The sequence below is a fragment of the Oncorhynchus mykiss genome, chromosome 6 (assembly GCF_057628025.1).
Source record: "Oncorhynchus mykiss isolate SJ-2025 chromosome 6, ASM5762802v1, whole genome shotgun sequence".
Classification (NCBI taxonomy): Eukaryota; Metazoa; Chordata; class Actinopteri; order Salmoniformes; family Salmonidae; genus Oncorhynchus; species Oncorhynchus mykiss.
The window spans coordinates 12,818,474-12,835,280 of record NC_143027.1 but is presented as its reverse complement, the minus strand read 5'-3'; the positions used below and the strand labels follow the sequence as shown (position 1 = coordinate 12,835,280).

The window sequence follows — 16,807 nt, the reverse complement described above, 5'->3', positions numbered from 1 at the left end:
CTGCAAGTTCCCAGACATTTCTGGGGGGAATGGCCCTAGCCCTCACCCTCCGATCCAACAGGTCCCAGACGTGCTCAATAGGAATGAGATCCGGGCTCTTCGCTGGCCATGGAAGAACACTGACATTCCTGTCTTGCAGGAAATCACACACAGAACGAGCAGTATGGGCATTGTCATGCTGGAGGGTCATGTCAGGATGAGCCTGCAGGAAGGGTACCACATGAGGGAGGAGGATGTCTTCCCTGTAATGCACAGCGTTGAGATTGCCTGCAATGACAACAAGCTCAGTCCGATGATGCTGTGACACATCGCCCCAGACCATGACGGACCCTCAACCTCCAAATCGATCCTGCTCCAGAGTACAGGCCTCGGTGTAACGCTCATTCCTATGACGATAAACGTGAATCCGACCATCACCCCTGGTGAGACAAAACCGAGACTCGTCAGTGAAGAGCACTTTTTGCCAGTCCTGTCTGGTCCAGCGACGATGGGTTTGTGCCCATAGGCGACCTTGTTGCCGGTGATGTCTGGTGAGGACCTGCCTTACAACATGCCTACAAGCCCTCAGTCCAGCCTCTCTCAGCCTATTGAGTACAGTCTGAGCACTGATGGAGGGATTGTGCATTCCTGGTGTAACACGGGCAGTTGTTGTTGCTATCCTGTACCTGTCCCGCAGGTGTGATGTTCGGATGTATCGATCCTGTGCAGGTGTTGTTACACGTGGTCTGCCACTGCGAGAACGATCGGCTGTCCATTCTGTCTCCCTGTAGCGCTGTTGTAGGCGTCTCACAGTACGGACATTGCAATTTATTTCCCTGGCCACATCTGCAGTCCTCATGCCTCCTTGCAGCATGCCTAAGGCATGTTCAGGCAGATGAGCATGGACCCTGGGCATCTTTCTTTTGGTGTTTTTCAGAGTCAGTAGAAAGGCCTAAGTGTCCTAAGTTTTCATAACTGTGACCTTAATTGCTTACTGTGTGTAAACTGTTAGTGTCTTAACAACTGTTCCACAGGTGCATGTTTATTAATTGTTTACAATGAAGATCTATGATTTTTATGAATTTTCTTTGAAAGACAGGGTCCTGAAAAAGGGACGTTTATTTTATTGCTGAGTTTAGTACCCGCAAAACACCAGTCTCAACGTCAACCGTGAAGAGGCGATGCTGGCCTTCTAGATGCTGGCCTTCACTATATGACCAAATGTATGTGGACAGCTCGTTGAACATCTCATTCCAAAGTTATGGGCATTAATATGGAGTTGGTCCCCCCTTTGCTTCTATAACAGCCTCCACTCTTCTGTGAAGGCTTTTCGCTTTCTACTAGATGTTGGAACATTGCTTGCTTCTGTTCAGCCGCAAGAGCATTAGTGAGGTCGGCCAGTGATGTTGGGCGATTAGGCCTGGCTCGCAGTCGGCGTTCCAATTCATCCCAATGGTGTTCGATGGGGTTGAGGTCAGGGCTCTGTGAAGGCCAGTCAAGTTTCTCCACACCGATCTCGACAAACCAATTCTGTATGGACCTCGCTTTGTCCACAGGGTTGTTGTCATGCTTAAACAGGAATGGGCTTTTCCCAAACTGTTGCCCAAAAGTTAAAAGCACAAAGTCATCTAGAATAACATTGTATGCTCTAGCGTTAAGATTTCCCTACACCGGAACTAAGGGGCATACCGTGAAAAACAGCCCCAGACCATTATTCCTCCTCCACCAAACTTTACAGTTTGGCATCTTCCAGACCTAGATTTGTCTGTCAGACCTCTCCAGAGTCTTTACACCACTCCAGCCGACACTTCGCATTGCTGAAGCTCCCGTTGAACAATTATTGTGCTGACGTTGCGTCCAGAAGCAGTTTGGAACACAGTATTTAGTGTTGCAAACAAGGACATATGATTTCTATGCGCTACGCGCTTCAGCACTCGGGGGTCCCGTTCTGTGAGATTGTGTGGCCTACGAATTCACGGCTGACCTGTGTGCTCTATTTTATACAACTTTCAGCAACAGATGTGGCTGAAGTAGCTGAATCCACTCATTTGAATCGGTGTCCACATACTTTTGCATATAGAGTGTAATGCCTTCCATCCTAGACACATTTCCTCATCTGCTTGCATGCGCCTCCTCTATCAAGGTGTTTTAGTACTTCCCTTATGAACTATGCTTTTCCGCACGCAAAGTATGTCACAGATCAATATAGTCTACCAATCGAGGAGGCTATTCTCATTGATTAACATTATTTAAGGAAATGCAGCGCAGCAAGATTTCAATTTACATAATGTGTACATAAACTTTTCAATTGACATTAAATCCTTGTCTTCCTTTCCGTTGTGGCTGGCAAAGTGACATTCTTGATCTGCAGCTCCAAATTTACCGTAAATATCATTATCACAGTAGCCAGTAAGCTTGCAAACTAATCAACAATGCAAGCAACTTTTCCTCTAAAATATATTAGCTAGCTACACTCTTGAATAATGCAAAGCCATATTACACTCTTGAATAATGCAACAATTCACAAGCCTGTGCAAACAAGTAAGAGGTTTATTTTCTTGTTCCTACACACATTGAGCTTGCAAGACAATAATACAGCTAGATAGCTATGCTGGCTAGTAACATTAGCATATCAAACATGAACGTTTAGCTACCCCTCTCACACGAATATACAAGTACAGTTTCAGTGTATTAAAGTTACTTTAGAACAAACTAGGCTTCATTTGATCAATACCATGAAGTCATTATAATGTGGTAAACGTTAATTGCAAATGAAAACATTGATACCCTGGTGAGTGGTTTCCACTAACTTCTAGACCCACAAAGTCAGATTCTACAGCCACAAAGTGAAAATTGGAAGACTTTTAAATATATTTTTTTAGCTTTTTTGTCTTCATTTAAGGTTAGGGTTAGGCATAAGTAATTAGTATAGTAATTAATGTAGTGTTTTTTCGTGTGTGTTTTTGTGGATTGTAGTATTTTGGCAGACATTAGTAAACTGTGGTATTTACTGTAGTGTTTTGGCAGACATTACTGTAGTATTTACTATAGTGTTTGAGATCGGTAGCCCTAAGCTACTGCTTATGTAGCTTATGCCTGAAGCTGGCCCTACCTTTAAATAGGTAAGGAGACTTGGGCTTGTAGGGATAGCTCAGGGCTTCCAGACCTTTTCTACCCCTCTTGTCAGTGGCTGTCTAGTCTAGGGTGAGGTTTGTGGCAAGGGATAAGGTGGGGTTTCGGGGGGGGAGTTGGAGTTCTCTTTTTGTCATCTGCAACTTGATTTTAATCAAACTTAAATTGGATAATTGAATGTAAAGAAGAAAAATAAAGAAGAAAACGTGAAAAAGGAGGGAGGGGTTCGGTAGGGGATACAAACCCGGTTTAGGGTAAGGTTTAGGGGGTAGGGTTAGGAATAGGATACAGACCTGGTTTAGGGTAACGGTTTGGGTTGGGGGAGGGATTTAATATCTTTATTAGAAATAGAAAATATGGCCTCCCGAGTGGCGCAGCGGTCTAAGGCACTGCTGTGGTCTAAAGCACTGCTGTGGTCTAAAGCACTGCTGTGGTTTAAGGCACTGCTGTGGTCTAAGGCAATGCTGTGGTCTAAGGCACTGCTGTGGTCTAAGGCACTGCTGCGGTGTAAGGCAATGCTGTGGTCTAAGGCACCGCTGCGGTCTAAGGCACCGCTGCGGTCTAAGGCACCGCTGCGGTCTAAGGCAATGCTGTGGTCTAAGGCAATGCTGTGGTCTAATGCACTCCTGTGGTCTAAGGCACTGCTGTGGTCTAAGGCACTGCTGCGGTCTAAGGCACTGCTGCGGTCTAAGGCACTGCTGTGGTCTAAGGCAATGCTGTGGTCTAAGGCACTGCTGTGGTCTAAGGCAATGCTGTGGTCTAAGGCACTGCTGTGGTCTAAGGCAATGAATGCTGTGGTCTAAGGCACTGCAGCGGTCTAAGGCAATGCTGTGGTCTAAGGCACTGCTGTGGTCTAAGGCAATGCTGTGGTCTAAGGCAATGCTGTGGTCTAAGGCACTGCTAGAGGCATCACTACAGATCCGGGTTCAATCGTGGGCTGTATCACATCTGGCTGTGAGTCCCATACCGAGGTGCACAATTGGCCCAGCGTCGTCCAGGTTAGTGGAGGGTTTGACCGGGGGTGCTTTATTTGGCTCAACGCGCTCTAGAGATTCCTTGTGGCGGGCCGGGCGCCTGCAGGCTGACCTCAGTCGTCAGGTGAACGGTGTTTCCTCCAACACATTGGTCCGGCTGGCGTCCGGATTAAGCAGGAGGACACATGACTCAACCATTGCCTCCCGAGCCCGTTGGGGAGTTGCAGTAATGAGACAAGACTGAAAATGGGGAGAAAAAGAGGGTAAAATACCAAAAAATAAATAGGGGATGCTCTTCAGGATGCTGAGAGGGTGCGGTGCTCTGTGATTGTGAGTAGTTGGTTGAGTGGTTGTGGATGTTGTTGATCTTGATTGTGTTTGTGTTTCCACTGTTCAACAGGATTACACACAGGTCTTCTCCCGAGCAGCAACACAGCTGGTACACTGCGGTTCGGAACTCAGGTCAGTATTCGGGTAAGTATTGGTGTAGGTTTTCCTGTTTAAGGCTTTTCTGACTAGGTATGCATGTTTTAATAGATATATATATATATATATATATATATATATATATATATATATATATATATATACGTATATATTTTTCTAATAAGTCACTGCAGGTAGGTATGCATGTATTAAATGAATATGATTGAGAATCCACTCTGGGTCGGTATGCATGTATTAAAAGTTCACTCCAGGTACGTACACTCTTAGAAGTGTTCCGAAAGGGTTCTTCGGCTGTCCTCATAGGAGAACCCTTTTTGGTTATTGGTAGAAGCCTGTGTGGTTCCAGGTAGAACCCTCTCTATGGAAAGGGTTCTACATGGAAACCAAAAGGGTTCTACCTGGAATTAAAAGGGTTCTACTTGGAACCAAAGAGGTTACTTCAAAGGGTTCTCCTATGAGGACAGCCAAAGAACCCTTTTAGGTTTAAGCACCTATTTTTTGTGTATGCATTTTCAGTGTAGAGTTCTTTAAAGCTGGCAGACCCTGTGCTTCTCCATAAGGGGATACAAATCAAATACCAGTGGGAGTAAAAGCAGCTGTTTAAAAGTGGATAAAAGTTATGACATGAAATAACACAATAATAACATGATAATATGTCAAAAGGCATGAAACTTGTTAGATCCACTTAAAATGTTATGGATAAAAAAACAGTAAAAAAAAACATTTTAAAAATTGATAAAAGTGATGACACAATAATAGCGTGAATTGTTAAATATTACTGCACTGTTGGAGCTAGGGGGACAAGCATTTCACTACACCCGCAAAAACATCTGCTAAATGTCTGTATGTGACCAATGCAATTTGATTAAAAAAATGTGATTGGATTTGATGTTTTGATGATTATTGATTTGATGATTAAAAATCAGGAAAAAATACCTTAATATTTTAAAAGGGCCGCGAGGGTGGTGCTTGCTAAAACTCTGGGACCGTTTGGTTGTTCCTCTTGAATCATCAATTTCAAAGTTTCAGCTAACCCAATGACAAACTTCCACCCTAGAACAGTCATCCTCTCTGCGGTGGTCATTAGCCATGACAACCCATGTGAGTATTAATTATTTGTGTGTTTTGGGAGCCTAGGTTTCTCACTCATGGGTGGCACAAATTGGGATATGGGGGAGGGAAATGGATAAGGTATATGCAAATTACTACGTAGTGTACTGAAACAGGCAGGGAGAGTGAGCTCGTCCATGGTGGTCTGTGAACTCGCAACCTTCTGGCCCTTAGCCCTGCTTGGCATGGACTCTACTACAAAACCATGCTGGGGCAATGTTGATATCCACATTTATAAACACAGTATCGCTACAGTTATAGTTATTTGTGGTTAATTTTTGTTGTTGAGTTAATTGAATGAGTGGGGAGGGTGTGGCCATTTTTTTTAAAGTACAAAGGTGGGTGTGCATGAGTGTGTGCGTGAGTGTGTGCATGCGTGTGTGGAGAAGGAGAAGAGAACAGGACAAGACATGAAACCTCATATCATGAACCATATTTAAACCATAACATAACTTTATTATAATGATAGTACAAAAAAATACTCCTGACCCAACTAACAATATACCAAAGGCCTTAGGGCACAGTCATTAGAACCCTAGCAACGTGTTACTGACACAAGGCACATATGGCAGTGGTTTTATTGACAGGTTTAAATACTGCAAATATTTACAAGCAAAAAGTGTTGGCAATCAAACCCAATGAAAATGAATCAAATCAATGAATCTCAATTGTTTTTATATGGTGAGAAACCCAAGAGCTGATGAAGGAAAGAAGAACGGTGGTTTTCATCACTCCAATGAGAGGTCAGAAGGCTGTGTTGCCATGAAACAATCAAAGTATACTGCTTGAACACTTCACAGCTAGCTAGTTGTTAACTCTCTGAACAATAAGATATACAGAACGGACTGTTTTCTGGTTGTAGTCTTGTTACCTTGCCAACAGATAGACAGTATACAGTCTGTATTACATGTAATGACATAACAAGCATTAATCAAAAGTCATTATCACACTACCTATCCCATAGAGAGGTGTTCTCTTTCCTCTAACCAGGAAAACATCTGCTTAAATTCAACCTATGTTCACTGTTTGAAGGTATTCCTTCAATTTCCGTAACAAGAAAAAGCAGGCATTTCCTTGTGAGAGGAATGTTGACATTGACATTTTAGAAATTCCAGTACTCTGGTCGTGGCACATCAGAGGAGGCTGGTGGGAGGAGCAATAGACGAACGGGCTCATTGTAATGGCTGGAATGGAATTGATGGAAGGGAGTCAACTACATGTAGTTTTCATATGTTTGATGTGTTGGATATCGTTCCATTAATTCCATTCCAGCCATTACAATAGGCCATCCTCCTACAGCTCCTCCCACCAGCCTCCTCTGAGACACATACAATCAGTATAAAACAGAGCAAACATTTCAAACAGTAGCCCTAAAGATATTAGGATATAAACTTCCATTGTTTCTAAACGTTTAGAATTAATATAATTCTGTTTGAGTCATGACATTCACCCTTTTTACTTAAGGACACGATTAAGCTGCAATGTAAGACAAAGGAAGCCTAGAGCTAAATATACTGGAGCGATGCTGATGCTATGGAAAAGACTGTGGTCCATTGTGCATGTGTGTGCTGTATTTGTCTCCTTACAGACACACAGCTGTCAGAGTCAAGGATGGTGAGGGACCCACCGGCCCTCCAGGAGACGGTACCCCCCACTGGGACTCGCTTTAGGGGTACAGGATGCTTGTAGTGGTGGGGTTGGTAGTGGTGGTGGTGGTGATGGTGGTAGTAGTGGTGGTGATGGTGGTAGTAGTAGTGGTGGTGATGGTAGTAGTGGTGGTGGTGGTGGTGGTGGTGGTGGTGGTGATGGTGGTAGGTAGTAGTGGTGGTGGTGATGGTAGTAGTGTTGGTGTCGGTGGTGGTGGTGATGGTAGTAGTGGTGGTGGTTGTGGTGATGGTGGTGGTTGTGGTGATAGTAGTGGTGGTGGTAGTAGTGGTGGTGGTGGTGGTAGTAGTAGTGGTAGTAGTAGTGGTGGTAGTGGTGGGGAGTGAAGGCTGCTGGAGAGTGGTAGGTTAAGAGACTCATACCATCTCTTCCTTTAGGGCATCCTTTTTGGTGATATTAGTGAGTCTGACTCTGACTTCCTCTTTCTCCTCATCCTCCCTCCTCTTCTTGTCGCGAGCCTCTCCCTCTTGATGGTAGCCCACCATCAGCTGATAGACTATCACCCCAAAGGTGGAGCCTATAAACGGGGCAAAGATGGGCACCAGGAACCAGCACTTACCGGCACTGTGAGGACCAGAGAGAGAGAGAGAGAGAGAGAGAGAGAGAGAGAGAGAGAGAGAGAGAGAGAGAGAGAGAGAGAGAGAGAGCGAGAGAGCGAGAGAGAGAGAGAAGCAAAGACACGGATTACACAAGAGACAGGAGAAAGATATATTCTTAATCTTGGCATCCTCTGCTTTTATCTGTTTGTTCCATCATTACCATCTCCCATTTTGTCTCATCTGCATATCAATAACGCACAAAGCCCGAACCAGGATTTTCAACAGAGGGGTAGATGTATAGTGCTAGGATACATAAGAAGAGGTGTGAAGACCAGCAGAGAGATGAGGAGGCAACTAGAATAATGCAGAAAGGTGTACAGGATTGTGGGAGGACTCACGTGAAGACCTCGGTGCCCCAGCCTGCCAGGGAGGTGAAGAGACGAGGCCCCAGGTCCCTGGCAGGATTGACGGCGTAGCCGGAGTTGAAGCCCATGGACAGGCCAATGACCAGCACCACGAAGCCCACCGTGAAGGCCTCCAGGCCCTGGGGGATGGGGTTGTTGTAGGGGTCTACGATAGCCAGGATACACACGACCAACGCCGCCGTGCCAATCACCTGCGATAGAGACACTTCCATTAACATGGAGAATTCCCAATACACTAGTAGTTCTGTTCCCTGACCTAATCAGTTTGGGGGTTGTATGCAGAAGGAAGATGCTAACCTGGTCAAAGAAGCCATTGAGCAGGTTGAGATGTTCGCCAGGGTAGGTGGCGAAGATGCCAGCAGTGGCGTTGGGCCCGGTAACGATGAGCTTTCCAGCAAAGCCCCACAGAGCGTCTGTGAGGAGATTACACACAGACAACATCATGAGATAACATCAACTTTAACAAGGTGTTACACTATACACTGATTCCTCCAATGGATGCATCAGTTCCATCCCTGGACATGTCAGAGGACTCACCAAAGTACAGGCCAAAGATGATCCCGGAGCCCAGGAAAGCGCCCAGTGTCTGGAAGGCAAAGTACATTGGGAACTTTCTCCAGCGTTCTCTCCCAAGCAGGCAGAGGGCGAAGGTCACCGCCGGGTTTAGATGGCCTCCTGGGAATAACACATGTTGAGAGATTGTTAACATTAAAGCAGGACGGCTTCTCTCCAAAAGGAAGTACCTTTCCAACACTGCAACACAGTCATTTATCAGGCAGAAGAACACATGACTATTATAGGTTGAGCCTTAGAACAACTCATGGGATCAAATCTGTTCAAGGAGAACCTATACACCTAATCATATGATGTGCGTACCTGATACTTGGCCACAGACCAGGATCCCTAGGGTGGCAGCGAAGCCGAAAGCAAAGTTCACGGTGAGGAACATGCCATGAGATCCTCCACTAAGCACCAGCTGAGCCACCGCACCACAACCAAACATCTGTCAAGAGAGGGGAGAGACGAAAAGTATAACATGAGTACCAACAAAAATTGAGCGTCAACATCGCTAGGTGTGTAATTCCAGAGCACAGCCAAATATACACCTTGCATTGTTAACACACTGCAATAGTCACTCAAGTTTTGTGCATCAAATGGCTTTGTAATTATAAATTATATATACTGAACAAAAATATCAACTCAACATGTAAAGTGTTGGTCCCATTTTCTTCTGAAATAAAGGATCCCATGCACAAAAAGATAATTTCTCTCAAATTTGGAGAACAAATTTGTTTACATCCCTGTTAGTGAGCATTTCTCCTTTGACAAGATAATACATCCACCTGACAGGTGTGGCATATCAAGAAGCTGATTAAACAGCATGATCATTACACAGGTGCACCTTGTGCTGGAGACAATAAAAGGCCACTCTAAAATGTGCAGTTTTGTGACAACACAATGCCACAGATGTCTCAAGTTTTGAGGGAGCGTGGAATTGGCGTGCTGACAGCAGGAATGTCCAACAGAGCTGTTGCAAGATAATTGAATGTTAATAAGCCACCACCAAAGTTATTTTAGAGAATTTGGCAGTATATCCAACCGGCCTCACAACCGCAGACCATGTGTAACCACACCAGCCAAGGACCTCCACATCCGTCTGAGGGAGAAAAACTTATTCTGATTGGCTGGGCATGGCTCCCCACTGGTTGGACCTCGCTCCCAAATGGGTGGGTCTATCCCTTCCAGGCCAATCCATGGCTGTGTCCCTGCCCAGTCATGTGAAATCCATAGATTAGGGACTAATGAATTTATTTAAATTGACTGATTTAACTGTAACTCAGCAAAAATGTAGCATGTATATTTTTGTTCAGTGTTCAAACGGATATCCTAGATTTGTCATCCCTGAAGGTCAGCACAGGTCAGAAGCGGTGTGAAATCACTGTAAGTGAAACTGGACACCTTAAAGATTGAAATGGGATCCAGTCGCAAGGCCCCCTGGAGTGAATGCATTCCACTGAGACCAGCAGGGCACATACGTTGAGGTTAGTTGTGAGGCTCTCGATAAAGGTCTTGGCGTCTAGCAGAGGTTCAACATCACTGAGCCCAGTCTAAACTCCCGATGAGACCAGAGGGCCTCATGCTTCCAACTCGGTGGAAAAATACTTCAGGGACACTACATCTTTAGACATGTAGTTAAATGTCAACGGCATCTGATAACTTGTCAGTATGGTGCCAAAGAGTCGACTGAATTAGCCAGATCAAATTACACCGAAAGGTTATTCTCGGAATCGTTTGAAGTTTCATGACACAGTGAGAAATGACTCAAAAAGACAGCATCTATCAGAATGAATCACCTAAATCCCAGCTGTCTAAATGGCTTGTTGGTGATAGCGACAGCAAGTCATGACAGCATTACGCCATGACATTGCATGACTGCATTATGCAATCACTCACCAGAATGTCAGGCAGTTTATGCTGTGTCCTCATACAGCAACATTATGTTTAGCGATAGACCTGTTCACCCAGGTATCCCTTTTAGCCAACAGCACTGGAGGTAGGGAGGTACGGAGGTAGGGAGGGTTTGAGGGTGGTAGAGTCACATAGACAGGAAACCTCAGATAGCTTTAGACGGCGTCAGTCTTTTCAAACAACACTATACATGAAAAAAGTTTTTTTGGACAAAAGGACAGGTGAAGTTTGAAGAAGTCACCATACTCTTTCCATCACAGAGCCACTCCTACATAGCCGCAGGAAGTAGGGGTGCTGAGGGTGCTGCAGCACAACCTGAAAAATCCCCCCACAAAAATATATAGTAATAAAAAATGTAAAAAGTATTATTTTTTTTTACAACATTATTTTACAAAAGTAGTGCACTGGGCCTTTACTGGTATTCGGGGACTAATATAGACCTCTGTAGAGCAGGCAACAACAAAAACAGCATCACTGCCTTGCCAAAAAAAGGTAGTTGTAAAATTAGGAACAGTATATCTAGCAGGATTCAATAGTTGGAATAGTGAGAGTTGTTTCTCTGTCCCCTTCTCTGCTATTGTCATTCTACTGGAATCCAGAAAGAACAAAACCCTGTCCCAAACAACTACATCCAATAGTGCAGTCATGGACAAAGACACAAAACATCTGCATCAAATGAAATGTTTTTCTTGATAAAATAACATGGAAAACAACCACTTTTTGTGCAGTATTAATTGACCATCCTTACAAACCACTTACTGTACATGTACATTACTGTATTGTACATAGGCTGGTCATCTAGGTTTGTACCTGTAGACTTTCCATCACCATGAAGAAAAACAATGGACAATACAGTAATTGAGTACATTGAGACATCAAGTGGTATGTGATGATGTGGCTCAGTTAGTAGAGCATGGTGCTTGCAATGCTCGGGTTGTGGGTTTGATTCCCAAATGCATGCGGTCACTACTGTAAGTTGCTGTGGATCAGAGCGTCAGTTTTCACATAGAAATAAGTTGCATTTGCAAAGTATTTCTAGAAACTGGAAAACATATACCAAGCAAGTATTTTTATATTCCACTTGTATTATCAGCTGAACTGTTTTGTACTAGTCCTGTATTAGAGGACTGATATAGAGGACCATAACACTGAGCCTTTACTAGTCCTGTATTAGAGGACCTACATAGAGGACCATAACACTGGGCCTTTACTAGTCCTGTATTAGAGGACTGACATAGAGGACGGTAACACTGAGCCTTTACTAGTCCTGTATTAGAAGACCATAACACTGAGCCTTTACTAGTCCTGTATTAGAAGACTGACATAGAGGACCATAACACTGGGCCTTTACTAGTCCTGTATTAGAGGACTGATATAGAGGACCATAACACTGAGCCTTTACTAGTCCTGTATTAGAGGACTGATATAGAGGACCATAACACTGGGCCTTTACTAGTCCTGTATTAGAGGACTGATATAGAGGACCATAACACTGAGCCTTTACTAGTCCTGTATTAGAGGACTGATATAGAGGACCATAACACTGAACCTTTACTAGTCCTGTATTAGAGGACCTACATAGAGGACCATAACACTGGGCCTTTACTAGTCCTGTATTAGAGGACTGACATAGAGGACGGTAACACTGAGCCTTTACTAGTCCTGTATTAGAAGACCATAACACTGAGCCTTTACTAGTCCTGTATTAGAAGACTGACATAGAGGACCATAACACTGAGCCTTTACTAGTCCTGTATTAGAGGACCTACATAGAGGACCATAACACTGGGCCTTTACTAGTCCTGTATTAGAGGACTGACATAGAGGACCATAACACTGGGCCTTTACTAGTCCTGTATTAGAGGACTGACATAGAGGACGGTAACACTGAGCCTTTACTAGTCCTGTATTAGAGGACTGACATAGAGGACCATAACACTGAGCCTTTACTAGTCCTGTATTAGAGGACCATAACACTGAGCCTTTACTAGTCCTGTATTAGAAGACTGACATAGAGGACCATAACACTGGGCCTTTACTAGTCCTGTATTAGAGGACCATAACACTGAGCCTTTACTAGTCCTGTATTAGAGGACTGACATAGAGGACCATAACACTGAGCCTTTACTAGTCCTGTATTAGAGGACTGACATAGAGGACCATAACACTGAGCCTTTACTAGTCCTGTATTAGAGGACCATAACACTGAGCCTTTACTAGTCCTGTATTAGAGGACTGACATAGAGGACCATAACACTGAGCCTTTACTACTCCTATATTAGAGGACCTACATAGAGGACCATAACACTGGGCCTTTACTAGTCCTGTATTAGAGGACTGACATAGAGGACCATAACACTGGGCCTTTACTAGTCCTGTATTAGAGGACTGACATAGAGGACGGTAACACTGAGCCTTTACTAGTCCTGTATTAGAGGACTGACATAGAGGACCATAACACTGGGCCTTTACTAGTCCTGTATTAGAGGACCGATATAGTCGTCCTCAGCACATTTATTCTGCACATTTCTTCCCCAAACTACGTCCCGCGGTTATGCACTCCTATGAACATTGTTTGAAGATAGTGATTTGGGGGGTGGTCAGCCGTAGTTTTGTGTGGCAGTATGTGGTCTCCCACCACTTGGATTTAAGCAAAGCAGAGCACACAGACAATATCAGAAAGGAAGCTGAAATATAAGGAGAACAATTATTGCTGTTTTTCCCCCTAATTCCTGGGTTTATGTAAGGACTGTCTTGTTTCCTGGGCGGTGCACATGCACACCACCGCTGGGGCCTGAAGGACGTGTTCTGTATGTCCAACCGCCTGTCACACACAGGTGATCCTGTAAGAGCTCAGGAAAGACCTGTCTGCTGATAGAGAGTCACTGTCACCCGCTGACCTTCAGAGACAAAGAGTGCCTGTCGGCTCCCCACTGACCACCTGGAAATGGAGAGACACCACATTCATTCAGAGGCTTCTAATTAACCACTTCAGTTTAGTTTCACTCTTTTCCTATTTCTTCAGTGTAAACTGGAGTCAGGTATACAATTGTAAAGAATGCAGAGATCTGTTCTCCATATATAGGGGTGAAGCTGTGCGCATGCCAAATCTAATGCGCACACACACACACACACACACTGAAGACCACACACACTGAAAAACACACACACACATTGAAAAACACACACACTGAAAAACACACATATACACATAGAGATAAACAACCCTGCCCTGCCCTTCGTTCCTCCTCCCTACCTGAGAACCAGTCATTAGAACGCCTACCTGTTCACTCATTATATTACTTAGTCATTAGTACAACTTGATGACGTTAGCACAATAGATGACGTCTACCTGTGTCCTGGAGAGCATTTGGCATGTTCACGTTTCACCCATTGTGTTGTCGCTGTCACTCCCAATACCTCCTCCCATAACATACATTAACATTAAGCAGTGAAGAAAAAAGTTGTTTAAAACGTGTGTGAAAGAGCCTGCAACCGTGAGTAAGACTGAATGATCCCTCCATCAACGCTCTGAGCCAAATAGTGAAAGTTAACTGCCTAGACGCCCGCAGGTTGTATTCTCGCCAAACTGTCCGCTAGGTGCTCAGTGGCTATTGACTGCTAGAGCCAGATAACAATACAAATAGCAGGGGTTGTTTAATTTGTCTTGTTTCTTTATTTAACGTGACCAATGGCCTAGGGTCTGGGTTCCTTTATGTGAATGACTGAGGGAAGATTTAATCTGTCAGTTTTATTAAAGCTGAGTGATGTGGAGGGATGAGTCCTTCTAGGAAGAGGCCACTCTAAGAGGGAAACAATCAACAGCGGTCAAAAGTGCAAACAAGAAGCAATCATCCCTAATATTATTTTTAAAAACAAATTGTTACAATATCATAGTTTTGTGCTAAATTGAAGCTCTCAAATGTTCTACTGCTTGAGATCCTGCACCTCCTATAAAATATTAGCTCCAGAGTATTGTGGAGTTTCTGCATCGGAATATAAACAGTAACGGCACCAAAACATTAGTACCGACACATATTTCAGTCCAAGTCAAGCACTGCTTAGTCTCCTCAGGGACATACATCTTACACACAATGTACAGTATGTTGAATTCTAGACTAGCAATTTCTCAGTGTTCAATATCAACAAGTCTTGTGCCATGTCACCATGATGAAGAATGGAACAAAGGAACAAATATGGCAGACACAATATGTGTCAAGTACACAGAGATTTACAAACACACATTTACAAACATGCCCGTGCGCACACACACACACACACACACACCAAACTCAAATATGGCAGCAGAAGGGCATGAGGTTGTCGGGGGAGCTTAGGATCCTGGATCGTTATGCTGGTATCATGTGTCCATGTTCTTGCCAACAAGAGCAAGCATATTTTTGTACAGACTCAGGGAGTGTGATTTACAGCTGCCTATATGAGTCTCACATTCCCGACTCCCGTCACTTTGAAGTCAAGTGCAAAGTCTAGCACAACCTGTAAACCCATGCTGAACTTATCCACCAGTATCCATCGCTCTCACATCTTGGCATTACAACAATGGTCTATACTCGAGTTACTGTTAATTCAGAATTAATACAGACAAGAGGAGTCAAGAAAATGTAACCTGCAATGTCATATTTCAAGGAGATACAGGTATGAATATGCTCAAACTAATATTTATTGTGGCAAAGAATCATGAAAGTAAAACATGCAGTCTACTCTTCCAAGGAAAGCTTGAGTGAGGATAACCTGACTATAGATGTGGAAAATTAGGATAACCTGACTATAGATGTGGAAAATTAGGATAACCTGACTATAGATGTGGAAAATGAGTGAGGATAACCTGACTATAGATGTGGAAAATGAGTGAGGATAACCTGACTATAGATGTGGAAAATGAGTGAGGATAACCTGACTATAGATGTGGAAAATGAGTGAGGATAACCTGACTATAGATGTGGAAAATGAGTGAGGATAACCTGACTATAGATGTGGAAAATGATTGAGGACAACCTGACTATAGATGTGGAAAATGAGTAAGAATAACCTGACTATAGATGTGGAAAATGAGTGAGGATAACCTGACTATAGATGTGGAAAATGAGTGAGGATAACCTGACTATAGATGTGGAAAATGAGTGAGGATAACCTGACTATAGATGTGGAAAATGAGTGAGGCTAACCTGACTATACATATTATGAATGAGAATGTGAGTAAGGTGGTGAGAGATAGAGGGTCTCTTACCACCAGGATGAGGGTACCCAGACACTCTGCCAGAGCCTGGCGCAGCAGCAGGTTACGGATCTGGAAGTTCCGTGCCAGCTTGTCCAACCATATCTTCTGTTTTCCCATGGTTCAGTGCTGCTCGGCAAGGTAGGTCCTCCTGAGTGTGTGTGATGGCTGATGACCTGGCCTCCTGTACTGTGTCTGGTGACAGTAGGTAGGTAGGTCCTCCTGAATGTGTGTGATGGCTGATGCTCTGGCCTCCTGTACTGTGTCTGGTGACAGTAGGTAGGTAGGTAGGTAGGTCCTCCTGAGTGTGTGTGATGGATGAGGCCCTGGCCTCCGTCTCTTATAGGACCTGGATTTCCTGTGACTCCTGCCAAAGACAGCCTCCTCGAACACTCCCTTCTCTCTCCCTCCCACAATCTCTCTCTATAGATGTCAGTGTCTCTCCCTTGTAAATCCCAAACACTCTCTCTTTCTCTCTCTCTGCCTCTTCTGATTCACACTCTCTCTCTTCTCCTTTCCGCCTGTCCATTTTCTCTGTTGTTCCTGCTTTGTCTGGTCTGAATAGAGGTCAGATTTACTCAAAGATTTACTCAGTTATAGGGATAGACCTTACACATGCTTTATGAGCTTACCATACTTTCATCTGGTAATACATCAACAGATCTCAGAACTGTCTGACAGCCCTTTGCTTGACACGAGTCCGGCTGCCTCAGGGCCCTGCATGGTGTCTGTAATGAAGCTGGCAGTTTGTTGAGTGCACTCAGATCTACCTGACAAAACGTGAAATCCACTATACTTAAAACGTTTAAAGTATTTTAGTTATTTGTGGGA

At 44.0% G+C, this 16,807-nt stretch overlaps 1 protein-coding gene across 1 annotated transcript; it reads right to left on the bottom strand.

Annotated features, from left to right (window-relative positions):
- Window positions 1-6,077: 6,077 nt before the first annotated feature.
- Window positions 6,078-16,401, bottom strand: aqp3a (aquaporin 3a). Its single transcript, XM_021605302.3, has 6 exons — window positions 15,989-16,401; window positions 9,148-9,274; window positions 8,809-8,946; window positions 8,569-8,684; window positions 8,245-8,462; window positions 6,078-7,871 (listed from the first exon to the last, which is right to left on the bottom strand). Exons 1-6 carry the CDS (start codon window positions 16,094-16,096, stop codon window positions 7,664-7,666), a joined length of 915 nt encoding a protein of 304 aa, XP_021460977.1. The 5' UTR covers window positions 16,097-16,401; the 3' UTR covers window positions 6,078-7,663.
- Window positions 16,402-16,807: the final 406 nt, after the last annotated feature.

Bases quoted from the DNA above. Each gene is read 5' to 3' on its own strand.
- aqp3a (XM_021605302.3), bottom strand. From the start codon at position 16,096: ATGGGAAAACAGAAGATATGGTTGGACAAGCTGGCACGGAACTTCCAG. The intron at 9,275-15,988 runs GTAAGAGACCCT...CTCTCTTGACAG, and splicing joins TGGGTACCCTCATCCTGGTG to ATGTTTGGTTGTGGTGCGGT. The intron at 8,463-8,568 runs GTTAGCATCTTC...TCTCTATCGCAG, and splicing joins TCAATGGCTTCTTTGACCAG to GTGATTGGCACGGCGGCGTT.